Below are 21,375 nucleotides of genomic sequence, written 5' to 3'. Positions count from 1 at the left end.
ACACTCTTATCTCTATCCTTGATAACAATTTATTGACACTAGTACAAGTATAGCTGCAACAACATGAAGTCTATTTCTTGTTGCTTGTCATTCATGTTCAAACACAGCTACATGTTCCGCTTCTGAATGTTTGATAGACTTCATTTCATAAACGTTCGAATAGGACTATCAATTTGAGGCCACTATGCATCCCTTACATGCATCTGCCTGCTGCAAGCTGGAAATGTTCGTAGGTGGGCTCATGGCTCATGACATACATGTCTGTCACCGTGACACTTGAAAATAAAATTAACATCTCTTGGTGGGCGGACAGGGATGAAGTGATGTGTCGACAACACAAATGACAAAGAAATATTACATGGATCAATATGAGAGTACTGTACTGGGTTGTTTCGTGTTGATGCATGTAAGTTGTCAAATTTTTATTGGAATCACATCCAGGGTAGTGTTTAGTGTGATGGAAAATAATCTTGAATGAAACCTATACCTGATTAAAAAGGCTGAGAAGTTACAAAATGTCAATACAGTATTAAAACTGTGTAAGTAAAATTATTTATGGAAAGTGGAAAGCTACACCTGAAGAAGAAACATAATGAACAAAACAAACAGGTATAAACAAGAACATAATAATTATGAATTATTTCATTTTGTCATTCGTTATTGAACTCACGAGTTAGTCGATCAGTCAAAATATCACTGATAAGACAAAATAAGAAATTAATTTTCTTCTCAAAATTTGAAACAAAAACTTACGGGTTATCTTTAGAATGGAGGTCCAGGTTAGTTTAGAGATGAAGTGTTATAAAAAATAATCAAGAAAAAAATACATCTTTATGATTATTTCTGTAAGCAATTGATTTCCATCACACTTTTTCTGTCTTTGAACAAACTATCAGATTCAAATACAAGCAACGTTTGTGCTGTGTTTGAAATTCACTTGGTCTAGATTTAGCAGCGGGCATAAATGAATATGAATAAACAGAGGATGAGAAGCACAGTGCGTGAGCTTTTTACAGTGAAGCAGCGGATATGCTTATTTGAGCATACCGAGCTTATTGAATGAGTTTAGCCGATATAAATAATTAAAAGCAGGGAGAGCACATACTGAATGGCAATTAACCAATAAATATTAATAAAAGTAGCTTCCTGTTTTGAATTGGAATCCGGTCCCACTTTTGCATCTCAACTTCTCATCATGGCCAGACTCCTTATTGGGCTCTACGAAACAAAGCATTTGGACTTGCAAGGTAATCATTGTATTGCAGTACTTTGAATCTCAATATGAATGAACACAGAACACATTACGGTACCAATAATTCCAGCAGGTAGGCCCACGCATACTGTATTAGTCGTACACATTTGTCGTTTTCTTCTTGTTCCAAATTAGATGCACTTATGAAATACTGTATATCGTAATACATTGTTTAAAGTATAGCACTTTCTTGTTATACATCAAGCTATGCTATTTTATTGGTGTATTTAAAATGGATTTAAAACTAAGAACACCATACAGCTTAAACTAACAAAATAGCACAACGCATAATTAAATAATAACAGTTATTCAAATACTAGGATATTCAGTTTCATAATAGTACTCCAAATCTAAACAATTGAAGTCGAACATATAATTTAATTGTAGATTAATGCAGTTTCACTTGGACAGGGAAAAACATTGCTCAAAAATAAATCGATAGACACCCTCACTACCAATATCGCCAGTCCTTCACTTACTAAAATCTCTATTATTTCAGATCACCTCCAGGTAGGGTGTAAGGGTGTAAGGGTGTTAGTCGTTGGGAAGAGGTAAGAAAGTGTCAAAAAAATCAGGCTTATAAGAGCTCTGAGTAAAAAATGCGACTTGAAGATAGGAAAATGCGTAACTAATCATATTTATGTATTATTCCAGTAACGTAATTATATTGTGTTTAAGATTGCTTTGACATTATTCCTATACTCTGATAAGAGTCTCTAGTAAGCATTTAAGAACAAAGAAACTAACAAATGATGAGTCAATAATAAAATACAGTAAGTATGATCAAGCTGATTAAAACCAAATTAAAAAAAAACTGGTTGGACAGTAGATAGGTGATGTTGTAATTTCGTGTTTTGATGCGCGTGGAGTCTGAATACTGTATGTAACTAGAACTAGTTGAAGCCAAGCCCAGGCCGGAGCCATTCATTTATGAAGACAGTTGGTCGTTCATTCATATCGATGAGAAGGCAAGTGTGCTGTCCATGTACACCTTGTATAGTGAATGGGGAAAACCAAACTGACCAGCTGTCCTGTTGCCCATCCTCCGTACCCATTATTTATCCTGTTTTCCTTTTTATTTTATTTTCGGCTGAGCCTCAGCAACTAGTGGTCCTAGTAGGAAAAAACACCGGCGATAGGTAAATTTTTGTTCTAGCGTTGGCAGCATTGTTGTCCGGCCCGAAGAGACTTGACTCGACCTTACCAAGGACATCAGCCACCCCCGCCACCCTACCCAATGCAACGTTCACTCCTTTCTATTCGACCCCCAAATTACACGAGAAAGCACAAGCAAAATAACAAATTATTCAATCAATTCAATGGATCGTGCAAAGATCTTTTTCAAAACCTTAGATTTAAAAATGTCAATTATTCAAATAAATCAAACTCAGCTATCGAGTTGAAAAACACAGTACTGTAAACATATTTTTGCCATATCTTCATAAACATTATGACGATATCATAAATGGCCCCCGTAGATGTCCTGCCCCTCACTATTGTGGAGGAGGGGGCACTTGGGCTTAAACTTACACACCTAGCAAACAATGTGTACCTGTATATGTAAATCTATCTCCACTATGAATAAATTTGGGCTATCTACATAACATTATCTATTAAAGTCAGCACAGTTTTCAAAATTTCGCAACAGTGAAGTAATGATAGTCCTAGTTCTAGGTTTAGGAGAAAAAAGAGGACATCTTTGAATAAAAAGAAAGAGAATATTCGTAGACAATACACCACATTGAGGACGAACATATTATAATTGTATAATTATATATATATATATATATATATATAATATATATATATATATATATATATAAAATTATACATAATAATTATACCGTACCCTGTTTTTTCGTCTAACGCTAATGGATGATGGAAATTCCCTTATTTCTGAAATTAATTTTGCAAGAATTTTGTTACTGACATCGCAACCAATGTATATTGAATTATTAATAAAGAAAAACTTGTTTAAACATTGGAAGTAATAACATAGTCTAAATAAACAGGCTTGAATCTGTGGTAATAGTAATACATGAATCAAGCCTAAAAATCGTATCATGTAGAGTAGTCCTACCCGTACCGGTACCTAATTACAGTACATCAACTTAAGTATCTTCTATTATCTTCTTTTTTAGTTATATTTTCTGGTTTTAACTATACTTGCTCATTAATTATCATCAGTTATTGATTAAGCTGAGACAATTCTTGTACTCTAGGCAACCGATATTGAAATATTTGTGTACTCACTCAAAAGTATATACTCGTAAATGAATATTGTAGTTAGTAAGTGGAACGAATGTCAGTTGATTTCCACATATTTTGTGTTATCATTTTCAAATACAGGAAGTTATGATGAATAACAAGAAAGGCTGCGTCACTCGACTGGTGCATCAATTAATATATTCTAATAATAGGAGAATGAAGAAGTTGTAGAGAACAATAAGCATAGTGCCTGATAATAAATTTCATTCATAACTAATAGAATTGCCCTTGACGGGTGAACTAGTGTTTGATAGATTTATCGACTGTTTTAAATTTAAACATGATTTGATTCCTTTTTTCTGCAAGTAACGCAATAATAAAATCTATATTTATTTGAAAGTGCGTCTGAATAATTCAATAATCAAGGAAAGATTGTGGCTTTGGGAGTAAATATTTGTCAATAGGACTAGGAGGTATGCAATTGAATCGTAAAAATTTTCAATAAGAAACAAGAGCTTTATCAGGATTTCAAGTTGATTTTGATAAATAATGGAACAGTCAAACAGTCGCTCAATTATATAGTGCATCACTATCATTTAATGCAAATACATCATGATATAGGAATATGTAATGAATTCTAACTACAGAATATAAAATAGAATGAACTACCAAAAGATTGCCGTGTAGTTTTGAATAAATCTCCATAGAGCACAGAGGCGAGAAAGGTCTCAACTTCAATGCAATGCTATTATATCTTTGAAAATGCTCTGAAGTCTGAATTTCGTGTTATATTGTATACTCTTCATCCAAGGACTTTTCAGACCCATCCACTTAGTTTATCAGACAAATAAGTTTTTAAAGCATTTCAAAAAATTAAAATCGTAGTAAATTATTTAAATCCTTCTTTCCAGTCCGAGCTCGTGGAGCAAAGGCCAAAGCTCATGTTTAGGCTTGCGGATCAAATCCGTGTGTGTATGGGCACGGAATAAGTATACCAGTGCTTCTCTACTCTGTGGTATGGATATGCACTGCTTCAGCCGTTTCCATCATCTTTTTATGAAAATCGAGAAAATTCTAGCGTCATCAACTTGGTTGCAGCATTCGAACATTTCGAAGCAATCGCGTAACTTAACACCATTTCAAACCAATAATATAATTTTTCGAATATCCTTCTATTTAGATTTTTTTATTATTATTTCTATTAAAAATAGTCACTAGGACTAACCGTTAATTTTTTCTCTTATTTCTTATCCTAGAATATTAATTTTTATTGCTAAAGTCTTCCAGTGAAGCCTACAGTTCTAATCTATAATTTCACTACTTTAAATTATTTCACTACACTTTTATTTAATATACATTTTTCACTTCACTAGGACTACACCAACTTGTAGGGCTTTGTTCTCTTCAACCTCCTTGTGAGTTCTATTTAGATGGAAATAATTTACATCAACTTACACAGAAAAACGTATCAAATAGCTGCCAACAACGTTTTAACATAAAGAAACAAAATACTTATCCATTCCTCTATGGTATCAATGTAACTATCTGCTTATGGTATTTGTGCTATCAAATATCAGCATATCAATAATGTGCTTTCAATTTGTTATGTGGCACAAATTGGTATTTGACCATTTCAGCCTATTTAAAGACGGCATTGGTAAAGACGGATTGGGAAATAATTAGACAGACTCACCCATCACCAGTCATAGTCGAGTCACCAGTCACCAGACAAGTCACCGCGGGAGTCAGACAATAATTATTGTCACTGATCACTATGGCCCTGAAATTAATCAGTTGCGACCTGAAAACTCTGACACCAGACCTGAGCCAGCCAGGTCACTCGATATTATTATTATTACTGATCGACATCGACACTGATGCGTCACCACAACATTCAAACATCGTAATATGACATACATAGGGTGTAAAGATGTAAACCTTTGCCCCACTGGTTGGGTGACATTGTGTAAAGACGTGCTTCCTGTGGGGTTATCTCTTATGATAGAGTCCCACGTTGTGAAGTAATTATGTAAAGATGTAAATTTAATATATATAGGAGCGGTTACTAAAGTCCCTAATTTGCATGTGCATCCTTTCAGAACGAGATCACAAGCCAAAAAGAGGTGGTTTCCAGAAAAATTTTATCTCTTCCTTGAACGATTTGTAAGCCTCCTTCTGATTGGCTTTTTGATTTAGCAAAACTCAATACAATTGGTTACTTCAGATTCAGGGTTTCTTCAACTTTATAATAGAAAAATAAATAAAAAGTTTTTACATAAATAGATGGAGTGATTGTCTTAAACTATTCTAATAAATAAATCGTGATATACGATGCTATCATGCAACATATATTTAATTTTTTATACGAGTTTTGTATACTCTTGATTTTCGTGCTTTTTTAGATTGTAATAAATATTTATGCAGCAATAATAGTTGTCCCTATTCATTTATATAAACCTTCCTTAGTATATATATAATACATCTTTTGTGAGTAAACTTTATAATTAAACTTGTACTGGTTGATCGAACAATCAGCTGATTCGTTAGGTGTTGATTCAAATAACTATCGATTTATCCTAGATCGATTGATTCATTTAAAAGTGTAAACAAACAATTCTAACCTCAAATGTACATGCAAACTTTTATTTTTTATAATCTGCCAATAATAAATAAGCCGCTTTATAATTTTTAATTCTGCCAATGGATCCTCATTTTTGTTGAATTACAATTATGCATGTTTTTTCTTATCGCTTTAGATAATACGATTACTCTTTATCACTAACAACATTCGATTTTACTTGAGTGGTTCTTTGACTAGGTTATCTTTCCTTTCCATTTTATAATTCTATTAAAGTTCAATAGTTCATTTCAAAAATATTTTGTGGTGCTAAAATACCACGTGACAAGGGTTACATACGTCATTTGAAATGGCAGCTTGTCAAAATCAAATTGAAATGTATTGTTTACAAAAGTATAATCCATTACATCACACTAAAAATGATTTCAGATCAGGTATTGTAGGAATGTACTTTACAATCCGTTGTTTGATGTCTTCAGTATTCATTTGTAGATCTAATTGGGAACATTGTTTTGAAGTTCCATTTGAAATCTTGGTTTACCTCGCTAGCCGATTCATTTTGATTTTCAATAAGATGTAATCACCCATAACCACTCAAGTCCCCAAGCAACTATAGATAATAAATGAGATTGCTGCAATGCCTCACGATCAACTACAAGAAGTTATGCAAAATTTCCAGGCCATGCTAGAAAAATGTCTCACCTGCAATAGTAGAGGACAATGAGCAGGCCTACTTTTGAAATTGTATGTTAGAATTCTATTTAAATACATTTACAGTATTTCTAATTGCTTGACAAAGAATTTCTATCAAAAATGTATTACAGTATGTGCTTTATCAAATTATCTCTTTTCATTGACCAACTGTATAGTAATGATAAATCGAGAGTATCTAATGAAAAGTTTATACTTTTCTCGACTCCTACTCGCACACATTATGACATAGATTGCCAGTGTGTGATGGTGTGATAGTGATAGCTGAAGCTAATAAGCGTAGGATGATGCGATGACATTGTGATTTGATCAGTTAGTGGTATTTATGTCGGTGGGTATATGTGCGTTTGTAAGTCTATGTGATCGCTGGAAGAAGCAGTAATAGTAAGTCGACTAGAAAAGCCCCACACGCACACATTTACTCAAATTTACATACAGACTAGAATAATAACAGAAATATATAGAAATACTGTGCATGGAAGGTGGTCTCTCATGCTGTGGACGGCTGGTTGTGTGTGTGGATAGGTACAAATGGAGGAATGATAAGGATAGAGCAACTGAGTTTGTAATGTTGAAATAGTGTGTGCCAGTAGGAAGCACTAACAGGATGAAGAGTGAGAGGAGAGTGAGTGAATGAGGAGGAACTAGGAGGCCTGCTGCCTCCACTCATCCGCTGACGCACGCACACACGCCGGCAAGCACACTCACACATGCCCGATGCACCCACGCTGCCCGACCCAAAGGCGTGGCTCCAAATTCCAAAAAGCCCACTTTTCTTTCTATTTCACTCTCCAACCCGTTCCACACCTCACGCTCCACACCCTACAACAACCATTTCCACCTCCTTATCAATTTCCCCCCTCTAACATCGCAACACCACCTCATCTGTTTATTCGCACTCATTTCACATAGTAAAAGCAAACTATTTGAAATAAGCAATGCACATTTTGTAATCAACTGTTAATTCGGGAACCACATCCAACGAATCAAATTTGCTTATATTCGAAGAATATTATGCTGCTTGTCTAAACAGCCGTCGGTAGCATTGCCATTTTGATGTTGGCAACGCCACGTCAGTTGCTTCGTCAAGCTACTGGCTACTGGTTGGCACCTCCACACTCGTTGGCTTTCTTTGATTGAAGACGAAGGAGACAGACGCTCCAGAAATTTTCATTGGCATGACCTTCACTTGTTGACACATTTTCATATTTTGGCGTTTGCATTAACCTTAATGGAGTGTGTATTAAAGATTTACCGTGATGAAAATTAATAGTATGGAAATAGGTTATTAGAAGCAGTTGAGAACCCTTCTTTAATAATATTGAATTACCTTTTATAGCAATAATGTGATTATTGTGAAGCAAATTGTCAAGTACTGAGTAGCCGAAGCAGGCAAGATTCATGAAAATAAGCAGGGGTAGATAAGGTGGTTGGATAAGCAAGCAGGATGAGGATGAGTATTTGTGTTTTCTCTTGTCAACTCCTCCAGTCAACTGTCGACCCACGGTTTTGGCGTTGGCTGGTGGAGGGGCGCCCACCTCCCAAATCTATCCGGTGAAAGTCCATGAGCATCAGGACACATCTTCCCTTCCAAGAAGATTCTTTCAGGTTTCAACACCAGCACCAGCAAACACTTGCATCGCGTCTGGTCACATGTATGCATTCGCATGTATTTTCAATGCCTTATATGTTGACTAATAATTTTTGGAACCCTAGCTCGAAAATATTGTTTGGACTGATATTTAATCTACTATTCTTTTTGCGTCACAATATGCCAATTGTCAATCATATATATTGTTTTGTGGTGACAATCATATTTTATAATATCCTCTCCTTGTTGTTAAAAATACGTACTGTAGGCCTATATATCAAACTATTCAATGAATGGATAATGTATAGGAAATACATTCTAAATTATAAATTAATACTGTAACAAATTATTGATTTGATACTCTGAGAGCAGAAATTTTCACGTATTTCATTCACATTAGAAATAAAATGAACTCACTTTTCAGTGGAATACATTTCGCTTTTTCATCTCCATCGAAAAGAGAGAAATTAATTTTGTCGAGTAGGCTATCAGTGAAATACGGGTAGGCTACAGTGGACTGTTGATGTTCAGTAGTATCAGAAGTGTTACATATAACATAGCCAATCTATTTGAAAACTATACAACCCAATTATTGGCATTGCCTTGTCCAGCGAGCAGTGCATGACGTTCCTGACCTTGAGAGTATCTAGCGTTTGTCATATCCATACAATATTGGTGCGGTACTGGGCACTGTACAGGAATGGTCTTATCACTTTCCTCATTGAGTGGTATTAGACAAAGACAATACACATAATCACTGTTGCCATCAAATATGTATTTTTGTGAAATAATAAATAAATAATAATCAGAGAATTTTTAGCATTCATTGGAGTTGAATTCAATTCTATCTCAACACTGGAGAAAACCAACTTTTTCTGCAATATTCAAGAATTTACACGTTTTCCCTAACTGTGACTATGTCAACATTTGTTTTCTCAGTACAGTAGCAACATTAATGCTTAGTGCTTGAACTCTCATTATCAGTATTTTTAAAAATGAAATATCTTACTTTATTCAATTTATACAAGGAAATGAAATGAGTATGGAAAAGGGTGGGTCTTTCCTTCAAAGACTTTTTGCGTGATAGTAACTTGAAACTTATTTTTACTCATTTTCTCCTTCGATACGAATTTCCTATTTAGTGTAGACTTATTTTCTTGAAAAACGTACAACCAGGTTTTCTTCCAATTACCCAGTGTTTCAAAACTAACTTGAAAAAGAATATCTACATCTTTCCAAGATATTACTGGAATACTGAATGGAATTTTGAGTGTCACCTCAGCAAGACGGTAACATCTCATACTCGTATCTTCCTTATCTGGTGCAAATTTATCTCACACATTCTAATTCCTTCAAGTCTATATTTGATTGATAACAAAAATAAGACTACGAGGATCGAGACTTCAAATCTTTCGGCGGTTTTCGCACTCAGCGATTCTCGCAGACATGCACCAAGAAATTACTCTGATTGGCTGAGAATCAGCTGTTGATGAGAATGTTAGCCAATCAGAGGACATTCTACGTGTCGTGTCGGCTTGAAATAGGCGAGTATGAAAACGGCCATTTGTAAAATAGCCTAGCATGGAAAATTGAAATCACAATAATTTGCTCAGAGATAGCATCTACTCTTCAATTTACATATCAGTCTCATTTTGCTTTCTATTAAACTTAAAACAGCATCTTGGGCTGATTGGATATAGGAGAAATTTGAATGATTAACACAATTTTGTATTTGGTCTGTTACGATATATTTGTTAACCATCGAATTTGTTTTCTTATGAGACAATAATAATCATCAAGATTACAATATAATAATGATCATCATTATATTATATACAAATTACACAAATAAACAAAGCTGCATTATTATCTTTTCAACTACAATGTTGTCAAATTACAGCAGATAGGTTATTGATAATAATTACATTCTGTTTACCCTCTGAGGGGCACAGTGATAATCAAAAGAATATTTTTCAAATCAATTTACATATTAATAGATATATAAAAATAAATAAAAAGTATCACTGTTATTTTCATTACCAAGGAATAAGAAGAAATTATGGCCAAGAGTAACAAAAATCAATAATTAAATTTGAATGTTGTGATAGTTAAATAAGCAAGTAATTATTTGATAATATTTTTCCATTCAGTTTCTTCAACTTCCTTGGTAATTAAAATAAAGCATTCTTACAAAACATTCAGAGTTCCGTTCTCATATTTTGCAGCATTCAACCTAAAAAAAATCGGAAGACTAGATAATACTGAAACGCTCCAACATTCTTTGAACGAACTAACAATTAATTTAATAAAATTTATATTACCATTTTATGGCATCAAAACACGAGTTAATCAAATGTGTTTTACATTCACTGCTTGCCAAAACATTTTATCCGTGAATTTAAATTCAATGTGTTGAAGACTTTCGTTCCATTAAAAAAAGTCACTCTTGCATCACCAACAGTGCGTGAGAAAAATGTTTCAACCCTCAATTTCTCCTATAAATCCATTCATGAAATTTCATATTTTGGAATAAGTTTCTTGAGAAAAATATTACTATTGAAAACAGAAATTAAATAATGGTGGCGAAATGTAGACTAGATTAACTGAACAATCATATTCAGTTCAAAGTTTTACCTGAATTTGGTAAATGTGGAACTTTAGTAGGTAATAATGACATGGCGGTTGTAAAGCAGATAGTAACAGCATAAAACACGATATTATTAGAAACGTGCTCCAACTACACTGAAATTGATGGAATGATTACATTCATAGATATGAACCAATTAGAAAGGTTTCTTTAATTGAAATACTTGGTACAATCTAACTATAACATTTTTAAAATATGGACGTACATGAATAATTAGAAACTCAGTATAGACGTACATAAGGAAATGCTGCATTACTGCTGGTAATATTATGCATGTCATCTGATATTAATTTCAGAAAATATTGTTAGTGAACCTAAAACTATTATAGTAAGAAAAGATTGAATTTTCATTCTACTAGCACGTTTACTGACTTAAAGCTTCTTATCCTACAGTAAACAGTCGAGTGATCAATACCATGTGAACCATTCAAAAAAATATTTCACAACTATTACATGAACATGACTCTTCATAAACACTGGTACGTTTTATCCTCACTATAATAATTAGAACACTTACTTTATACTAGGAGACATAACTATTCAACATGATTTTGTAATATTATTTTATGCAATTTAAAAATGTATTACTTTGTACAGTATTTGAGTAACAGTTCAAATTTTTGTTGAAGAATAACTTTTAGTATGGTGTTCACAGTGGCAATTATTTGTGCATTGTAAAAGTAACATGTTCCAAGATTGTCATTTCCTATACAATTGAAAGAAGAAAACAATCTCAGACCAGATTCAGAGAACAGGCCATGAATTCTACGTAATTTAGTTTTGGAGTTCCAGAATATTTTTGTATATAGCTACAAAAAATTAACATATTTAAAAAAAATAAGTTTGCAGTAACTGATTAGAACGGCGCATGCACAATTTAATTAAATAATAAATTCATTGCTTTCTATTTGAATCAAGAATGTTTTTCAATACGCTAATACTTGAAACATGCCACTTTAAAATGTGATGGGAAGTTAAGCAACTAGAAATTTCTTACAAAAATATTTGTATATATTTCATCTCATTTTCTTTTTAATTTTATAGATAATTAGACATAAAGTGTATAAATAGAGTATTCTATTTTTAATGGAGATTCACACTCAATATAATCGATTCCACATACAATTTCCAATTTCGAACACATTAAATTAAATCTGCTTTACATAAAGCACAGCCAGAAATTATTCTTGCATTTACAATAAAACACATCTATTTGCAACTCAGTCACATCGACTACGACACAATTGACACAAACTTTTGATTGGACTTTCAAGTTCAGGTGAAATGTTTGAGCATTCAAGTTCACTCCATACGTGGTGATGTTTGACCAGCAACAAACTTTGGCTATCATAGGAGAAACCATTAGCAAAACTGATGCGGTATTTATTGAAAATTACATTACAATGAAATTTATGGTTTATTTTTCGTACCTGAGGTACAAAAATTGGAAATAAAATTGTTGGAGGATATCGTAAGCTTTTAGCTTAATGGATATGCAATAAAATTGGGAAACATATTAGTATAGAATTGACGCCAGTAGATATTATCTTTTGTGTTCGAGTGAGTTAAATTTTCAAATACTCATTCATTTCAAAATAATAAAATTTTTATTCGAAATTATTAATCAATTTGTGTTGACATGCTTTTGTTAACATGTATTCATAGATATCCATACAGAATTGAGGGTTATTGAAACTATGAGCTATATTTTTACATCAGAACAATATTTTTCTCTCAGAGTATTTCAACAAGATTATAATATATCTTTGATAGGGAAAATGAAAGTGAATCAGCCTTATAAAGTGAGGCGACCATGCACTGCAGTGGCCAGAACAGTTCGATTTATGTTATTGATTGATTTATTGTAGTTATAGCAATAATTTAGCAGAATTAGTTAATCGTCCATTCAATTCATAATCTAAATCTTCTGTCAACCTTTTCCCTTTCGAATCATCGATGTATTTTCAATTTATTACAGTTATTAAACATCTACAATCTATAGTTTCGGAAATATATATATAATAATAACAACGTTCATTTGAGGAAACTATAAATATTTATATCCTTATTTACGCAATATTATTTACAAATTTATATAAATACAATCGATTATCTATAGTAATCAGTTTGGGGGAACGGGCGGCTAAAACAAATTTACAATATAATATTAACAAATATATCGACAACGATTAAGACGAGCCGCCCGACCCTTGCTCCTAGCGCTAGCTAACTAATAAATTAATTTGGTTTAAACGGTTTTCTGACACGCACACGCACACCGCCCACACGCACACATCCAACAGACACACCGACACAGTTACTTACATACAAATACATACACATATATATATAAATTATAATAGACGTTTATAATTTTTTGTGGGTTTGCTATTTGTTTATCCACACTGATGCTATTATCTCACAGTGGCAATATATTATGAGAATATAATGTACATAAATACATTCATTTTATATATAAATATTTATACGATCTATAAATTAAGGGTAACACTAGAAATTCACAGAGTGAACAAAGCAGCAGCAGATCTAGTAGTCGGTTGGAGGCCGTAGCAGCCTCTTTTCGCTGCTGGTGCTGGTGGAGAGAGGTGTGGAGGCCGTGTTGTGGGGTGCAGCGGGTGGAGCCGGCGAGCACCGGCATCCACGATGCGAACAAGCCGAGTAGCAGGACTCGACGAGTCTGCTGCAGCCACGCAGCGGCCAATAGCAGCAGAGGCAGGGCAGCAGCACAGAGGCCAGTGCGAGGCACGCCCAGCGTGACGTCCGTCTGTGCGGCGAACACGAGCACGGGTCGTCCACCGAACACGACGAGTCATCGTCATAGTCGTCGTCCTTGCTGCCGCAATGGTAGAGCGCCGCCTTCACACAACACAGACAGCTGGCATAGTCCACTGCAGTCTCTGACGAGCAGAGACAAAAGTTGTCGCACAGCCATAGCGAGGGCACACGTCGCGGCTGCCGACACGCCTCACACCGACACTTGCCACACTCGGCACAGATGATCGAACAGTCCGAGTCACCGGCACTGGGGCCTGCCCCTGCGCCCCTACTCACTGCCCCATCCTTGTGCGGCTGCTTGACAACCACCCTGGTGCCGTGGTGCTGGTGGGGGTGGTGCCGAGTGGGGGGCAGTGGCAGTGGCGGCGCCTTGGCCGCCCGTAGCGGTGTCTCCACATACTCGTTGGCTGCCCGCTGAACGTGCGGCCTCGGCTGCTGCAGCGACACGGCGCTCGCTGCCTCGGGCTGCGTCCTCGAAGGCAGGTGCACACTGGCTGCCTCAGCCTGCGTCCTCGAAGGCAGGTGCACACTCGCCACCTCCCTCTCCCTCTCCCTCTCCCTCACTGGCTGACGCCGCTCCATGCGCCAAACTCCCCCCCTCTTACTCCCCGCCGCTCCTGCTCCTGTGTCGCTCCATTGTCCGCTTCCGCCGCCTTCTCACCTACAACACAAAAAAACAACATTTTAATAACAAACTGAAAATCTAGCTTATATTGAATAATAACAAAAATATATAGAGATGTCAATAAACAATTACACAATAATAGCATTTGAATCTCAAATTATTCCAATAGAAATTTTTTGCAACAATTGGCCCCTGGCTTTCTTCTCTTGGTATTCTATTTGAAACAATGTCATACTAGGACCAAACAATCCACAAGGCTTTCAAACGTACATATTCACTGTATGCTATACAACTATACAAAATGATGGGTATAAGAAAACTCTCCGGCTAGGAAAAATTAATTATGGACTGGAATTATAAAGGCTTACAAATTCCATCAAAGTTATATTCATAATAATTCCCTTTCAAAATCGTCGTTACTTGATAAACATTCTGCATATTTCCATTAAAAAGCATTCTAATCTGAATGAATGCGAGAAGGTACAGTGAACTAGAACGGAGTGACAATGAGCAGCGGAGGATCTGAAATGAATAGATGTGGGCGACAGAGAGCCACAGAGAAAAAGAGATGGAAACGGAGAACTGCTAGTTTGGCAACAGCTGGTCGGGAGGCAGACATTCCTGGAACGATGTCACGTGATCCCTCCACTTCCGGGAAATGCTCCACCGATGCTCGTTTTATGATGACTCCTAGCCACTGCACACAGTACAATAGCCTCGCAGCAGCCGTTCCACAAACCTCCCAATACAGCCCACATTCAGCCCAGTAAACACGTTTCAAAATTATTATTTCCTTTTTTCTTTTGATTCTTGAATCTAGTTTAAAATTTCAATAGTAGTTTCGTTAACAGTTTCATTCAATTACTGTGTAAAGACTTTCAAATCATGTATAAAACATGTATTTATTTATTTATTTATTCATGGAGACAACAGGTAAAAAAACCATTTTGCCTCCTCCACACTATACAATAATTTCCAACATAATACAATTTTCAATAAAAAGAAGATAGAAAATATGAGAAAATAATAAATTATAAAAATAGCTAATTATAAAATTAAGAGAATGAAATAAGACGAAAAATAGCAGAAATATACAGTCGTATATAGAATAATAAAAATAGATTAACTGAATTCAATAAGAAAAAATGCACACATACTTCAGTAAACTATAATCATTACTAGTATATAGACAAGAGGAAAAGTGTCTGTGTAATGTACTACCACTAGCCTTTATGAGGATAATTGAATAAAAGAAATGCAAGCGGAAATCACGAAATGATGGACCACATACTACAAGACTAAATCATATGAAATCCTTCGGAATTTGGAGAGGGAGAACCAGAAGATGTCTAAGTGCTCTGAATAAGTATTGAAAATTCTTTGAGCTCTACTTAAAGGAAAGTTATAATGTCTTACCGTTCTGGAGCGAGAAATATGAAATGAAAATCCAGAACGTCGTGCAATGGTATTTATATATATATGTTAATTTTAGAAAGCAGGTAGGAAGAATCAATTTTATTATTTGATTGTACAGAAAAACAAGTAATTTAACATCACGTCTTACTTTCAGTGATTTAATATTGAACATACTTCTGAGGGAGTTGGTTGGGTAATCAAATGGACAGAAAACCCTGTGCTTTTTATAATACATACATCTCAAAAATCTGTTTTGCAAGCGTTCTAGAATGTGAATCTGTTCATTATGATAAGGATTCCATACTTCGCATGCATACTCTAATAGACTCCTCACAATTGATTTGTATAAGAGTAGCAGAGGTACCACATCAGTGGAGGGCGAGCACGTCCTCAAAATGAAACCCATCTGTTGGTTGGCTCTGTTAACTAGGTAATCAATATGTGAATTGAAAGAAAGGTCTGGGCTGAATACTACTCCAAGGTCCTTGAACGACTCCACCTTTTCCAATGGAATACCATTTATAAAGTATACACCTGCATGAGTGGAGGACTGCCGAGTGAAACTCATGAATTTACATTTATTCACATTCATTTTTAGTCCATTTTCATCACACCATCTAGACAGACTATCAATATCCCTCTGCAAATCATAGCAATCTCTTTGATAATTAATTTCTTTATATAATTTTACATCATCTGCATACAGAAGGCATGAAGATTCTCTGATGGTAGATGGTAGATCATTAATAAACAAAAGAAATAGAAGTGGACCAAGGTTAGAGCCCTGAGGAACCCCTGATGTACACTCAAAGCATTCTGATTTGAAATTGTGAATCTTGACATACTGTATTCTTGCCTCCAGATAACTCTGTAGAAGATTAACCATTGTTACACAAAATCCTAACACTTTGAGTTTCCGTATCAGAAGTCTATGATTTATGGTGTCAAACGCTTTTGATAGATCTGTAAAGATAACATCTGTACGACCTCCATGATCCAAAATTTGTGAAACCTCACTACTAAAAACTATAAGATTGGACACAGTTGAGCGACCAGGCAGAAATCCATGTTGCTCAGGTGCAATAATCCTCTTGACACTGCTTATAAATAATCGAATGCAGGAGCTTCTCAAAAACTTTCGAAAAACAATTCAAAATGGATATTGGTCTGTAGTTTTTAATATCATTCTTATTCCCAGACTTGAAAACAGGAGTAACTCTTGCAATCTTCCATTTTGAAGGAAATCCACCTATAGAAGGTGGTGAGAGAATTATTTGATATTTTATTATTTGCGTATTTCTGCTCTATATTATTCTGTAATTTTTCGGCAATTTAATATTCTGCAATATTTCAGCTCTTCACATGCAGAACCAACAAGAAGAGAAGATTCATAGAAATATTTTAATATTGTACCCCATGATGCTTACTTAGGACTCAAATCCAAGCTGGTTCTTCGTTCTATATACATGAATATATTATTGTATTGAAGGAAATAATTACTCTTCAAGAGAAATTTGATTGAATACAGTAAGCAACTAGGTATAGATGCCGATCTAAAAGCTTAAATTTTTCGTACAAACATACAAACCACAACCTGAATCTGGTAAGAATGGAAATAGATGAAGAATAGTGTGATTCCAGATTTGGATTCAGTCTCTAAAACACAAAATTTCTTAACAATCTCAATTTTCAAGAGATTTAGGCTTTAGTTGAAAATTTTGAGCGTTCGGATCAGCCTTTTGAGGAACCGAAAATTACATCCATTCAAAAATTAACGCTATTAGAAAATTCAGGACTTGAAATTGCGTTTCTTATATTAAGTGATTAAAGGTTTAATCACTTGAAAAGCATGTTATCTTATGTACCAGAAAATAAATAATGGGCAGAATATCTTACTTTTTAAAGAATAAGATTATATTTCACGAACGTGTTTTTGAATTTAATTGTAATGAAAATTATTTTTTTATTGGTTGAATAAAGCATTTATTATTATTATTTAGAAAACTGCTTTTGAGAAGAAATTCCTATTTAATAAATAACTAAACAATGTTGGAAGATTGAAGAACAAAATTTGGACTAGCTAGCAATCTAAGCGTCAAAGAGACTTCAACGATACAGAACAGACGTAGTGCCGCCTTCACCGCCTCCACGGTCGATAGTCCCGCCTCCGACCAGCGCACTAACACTTCACGAGTCCAACAAGTACCGCCCCTCACAACTAAACCACCCCTGTTACAATAAAATCTTCTTACATCCCACCCAAATACACTTTCTGGAAAATTACAAATGGATAGATGAAAACAGATAATAACAGACATTTTGCGTGTATAAATTTTTGTTCTCATATAATTGAGTGATAGAATGATATAATAATAATATGAAAGTTATGTCTACTGCTTCAAGTTCAAAGAGCTTTTATCAAGATATTTTTTAAAACTTGAATATACTTGTGCAAATTTTGTATATTGTATTATATTACTGTATACAGAGATGGGTAAGAAAACCTCTCGTATTTTTAAATTTGCTTACAAAAATATGAAAGATATATTCATTGATCATTACTTTTATCGATGAATACTCAGCCATTTTACTTTATCACGTTTAAATAATTATACTTGTTAATGATCCTTAATACTGGAAGTTGACACTTGGTCATTCTCATGACGTTTTCCATAATTATACGTGTCATTTCTCTTACAATGTCTGCCACATGCTGGGTTTCGAATCTTCAAATTTTTGCAAATTTGTGGGAAGATGATGCTTGTACCGACTTCAAGTGCCCCCAAAGAAAAATACAGATCTTGCAAGGGAAATGACTGACAGTAAACTAACGGAAAAAGGAACAATTAATCAACAGTTATGCAAAAACGAGAGATTACATTTTCAAAACGAAATAATGTAAATTGATAATATCAAGTTTTCACCAATGAAGATTATATTATAATGTATCTTATATTTTGTTATGTTACTACCTTTGAGAATAAGGGAGATTATATTGCTGTAGGTTCATAATTTTCTCAGAGTTGTGTTACCCCGTCCTGAAAGATTTATTATTGGAATAAGTAAGATTTTTACTTAGCACATCATCAATATAAACAGGATTAAACTATGGATGTGGAATTTATACGTTCCATCAGATTTAGCAGATGAATGTTGTAAATTATGATGGCCCTATGAGTAAGAATGACAAAAAAAATGATAAATTGGACACCACACGAACGAGTTGATCATTCAAAATACATCACGTTTGAAAATATATATTGAATTCCTCATCAAGGAGGATCAAGTTCCAATAAATTCATTGAACATCCAATCAATCTGAATTTATTTTTCACCATTCTCCTCCGCTTTCTTCCTCAAAGTCGCATTGAGATTTTGTTTCATCAAATGACTGTTTTGATGGAATGAGATTTCAATACATTACGGCCTTGACTTTGTTTATTTCCTTCAATACAAGATTTACATTCAGGAAGAAATACAGATATGAAAGATCAATGAAATAAATGAGGACATGCAGAAAGTAATATTAAAAATACATTTTAAATTGATTTAAATGACAAAGTGAAATTATTCATTATTATTTCAGTAGCATAAAATATGGTCTTTCAGACTGAAGAAACGTAAATGAAGGGTCACTACCCGTACGAAAATTACCAAAATATCAAACATAAGATAAAATTAAATCCTAAATATAATTATTGAGTCTACTATCTTGGACGAAGACACAGTTTTTTTGACGCAGAGGAGGAAATAACCATTTGTTCTGGTCATTAAACCGATTTAACGACAAGCATTATCAATGAGTATTAATAGACTCTTCCCTATCAATGACAGATAGCAATATCACTCCTTGACATAAAAATGAGAGCTATGAATGAATAGTGTTCATCATTCATTAAGCTTGCCTCACTCAAAAACTCGTTTCAATACAGAACATTGAAATAGAACTTGTGAAACTGCACCAAATTAGGCCTGCAAATTCATTATGATCATCAGAGGTTCAAAGGTGACATGACGTGCAATTCAAGAAAATAATTTTCATTAATTATTACTATTTCGCGACATTTATTTTGGAGGAGTTCAAAAATGAAATGAGTCACTCATAGGTTTAGATTATGGTAGAATAGTAATAATAGAATGATCCAAAATATAATCAGTATTACCAAATATTTTAGTATTCTATCTCTGCATTCAAAATAAAATATCGAATAGATTTTTAGGATAGCTTTGTATGATTCTAATTATTGGTATCTAAACACACATACCAACATACTGTATTACAACACATCACATCTCAGAATTAGCAGAACACGTATTTATGTGCAGGTGATCAACAGAGTACACTGTGCCTACTCTAATGATGAATAGATTGTTTAATGTTAATCGAGTCTATCCAATAATAATATAATAGAGATAATAATACTGGATCTGAAGTGACCAATGACAATAACTTTATTGCTTTATTGGGGTTTACAGATTATCTAAATTTATTGTACGTATCACAATTTCTTCCTGTCATGAATGAGTTCGTAAGTTCGAGTCAAGTGATATTCTATAGTCTACGCCAATATTTGAGTAATAATCCACTGTTTCAACGAAAATAAAAAATCTTCATTTTACAAATATGGTAAGTACAAATATACAATGAAGAATAGAATAAAATATAAAAAATGAAGTACTTAAATTAGATTTTAATATTATACATTATGGAATGAGCCTACATGGGCACTGTGGCCTGTGCGTAGACTCCAGAAGAGCTTTGTTATTAAAGATGAAAAGGTCATGTCTTGTGCATTCTGGAACAAGACAACATTTTAAGAGATGATCATCTGATTGTAAATGACCACAGTCGCAGTGCGGGTCAATCAGCAATTAAGTGAGTCCTCCAACACAAATAGGAATAGTGTTTTAATAAGGTTTCGAATCACCAGCAAAATTTCAAGTACAGTACGTTGGTAAAACAATAATAGTCTGATTGAATTGAGTAATTCATAAACTTTTTAAAAATAAGTAATGAGTAAACGTTTGAAAAACAATTTGCTGTCTGGCCTGAAGCCGGCTCATTTCCATAATTATTACAAGAACATGAACATAAAGTTATATTTTATATCAAGTATTAGGAATGCGTTTATGATTCGACTTCTAGATAGAGAGAGTATTGTAGCTAAGAGATGTTGGAGAAATAGAATTTAATATGAAGTATAATTTACGTGTTACCTATATAGAAGTATATTCCATTAAAAAGAGAGATCACAAAGCATTCAAAAATTTTAATAAAGACTTACATAGTATGATTTGATTACTGGAAAACAAATTGAATTTCAAATAATTAATAGAACTTCAAAAACCAAATTTTTCTAAAGCGATTTCATTCAAGATTTCTAAATTTGTATAGCATTTGTAAACTTTTGTTAATGTTTTGAAACCAATATACTTACAGTTACTCAGTTATCAAGTAAAAATTGAGAAAAGCAAAGATGTCTCAAGAGGGGTGATAATTTCAATTCTAAATAATCTGGTTTGTACGTGCCTTACATAGAATTCAATAATT

The 21,375-nt window shown here is 34.1% G+C and overlaps 1 protein-coding gene across 2 annotated transcripts in view; it reads right to left on the bottom strand.

The window, feature by feature from the left end:
* Positions 1-10,064: 10,064 nt before the first annotated feature.
* The window catches only part of LOC120350542 (protein sprouty), a 53,176-nt gene continuing 41,865 nt past the window's right edge, over positions 10,065-21,375 (bottom strand). For both annotated transcript variants that reach the window (XM_039424367.1, XM_039424366.1), the window contains exon 3: positions 10,065-14,444. In XM_039424367.1, coding sequence (XP_039280301.1) covers positions 13,535-14,365 — 831 coding nt within the window. In that variant the 5' untranslated portion in view covers positions 14,366-14,444 and the 3' untranslated portion in view covers positions 10,065-13,534. The remainder of the gene's footprint in view (positions 14,445-21,375) is intronic.

This window comes from Nilaparvata lugens, chromosome 3, assembly GCF_014356525.2.
Source record: "Nilaparvata lugens isolate BPH chromosome 3, ASM1435652v1, whole genome shotgun sequence".
Taxonomy (NCBI): domain Eukaryota; kingdom Metazoa; phylum Arthropoda; class Insecta; order Hemiptera; family Delphacidae; genus Nilaparvata; species Nilaparvata lugens.
The sequence above is the reverse complement of the archived record's forward strand: the minus strand, read 5'-3'. Positions and strand labels throughout refer to the sequence as shown.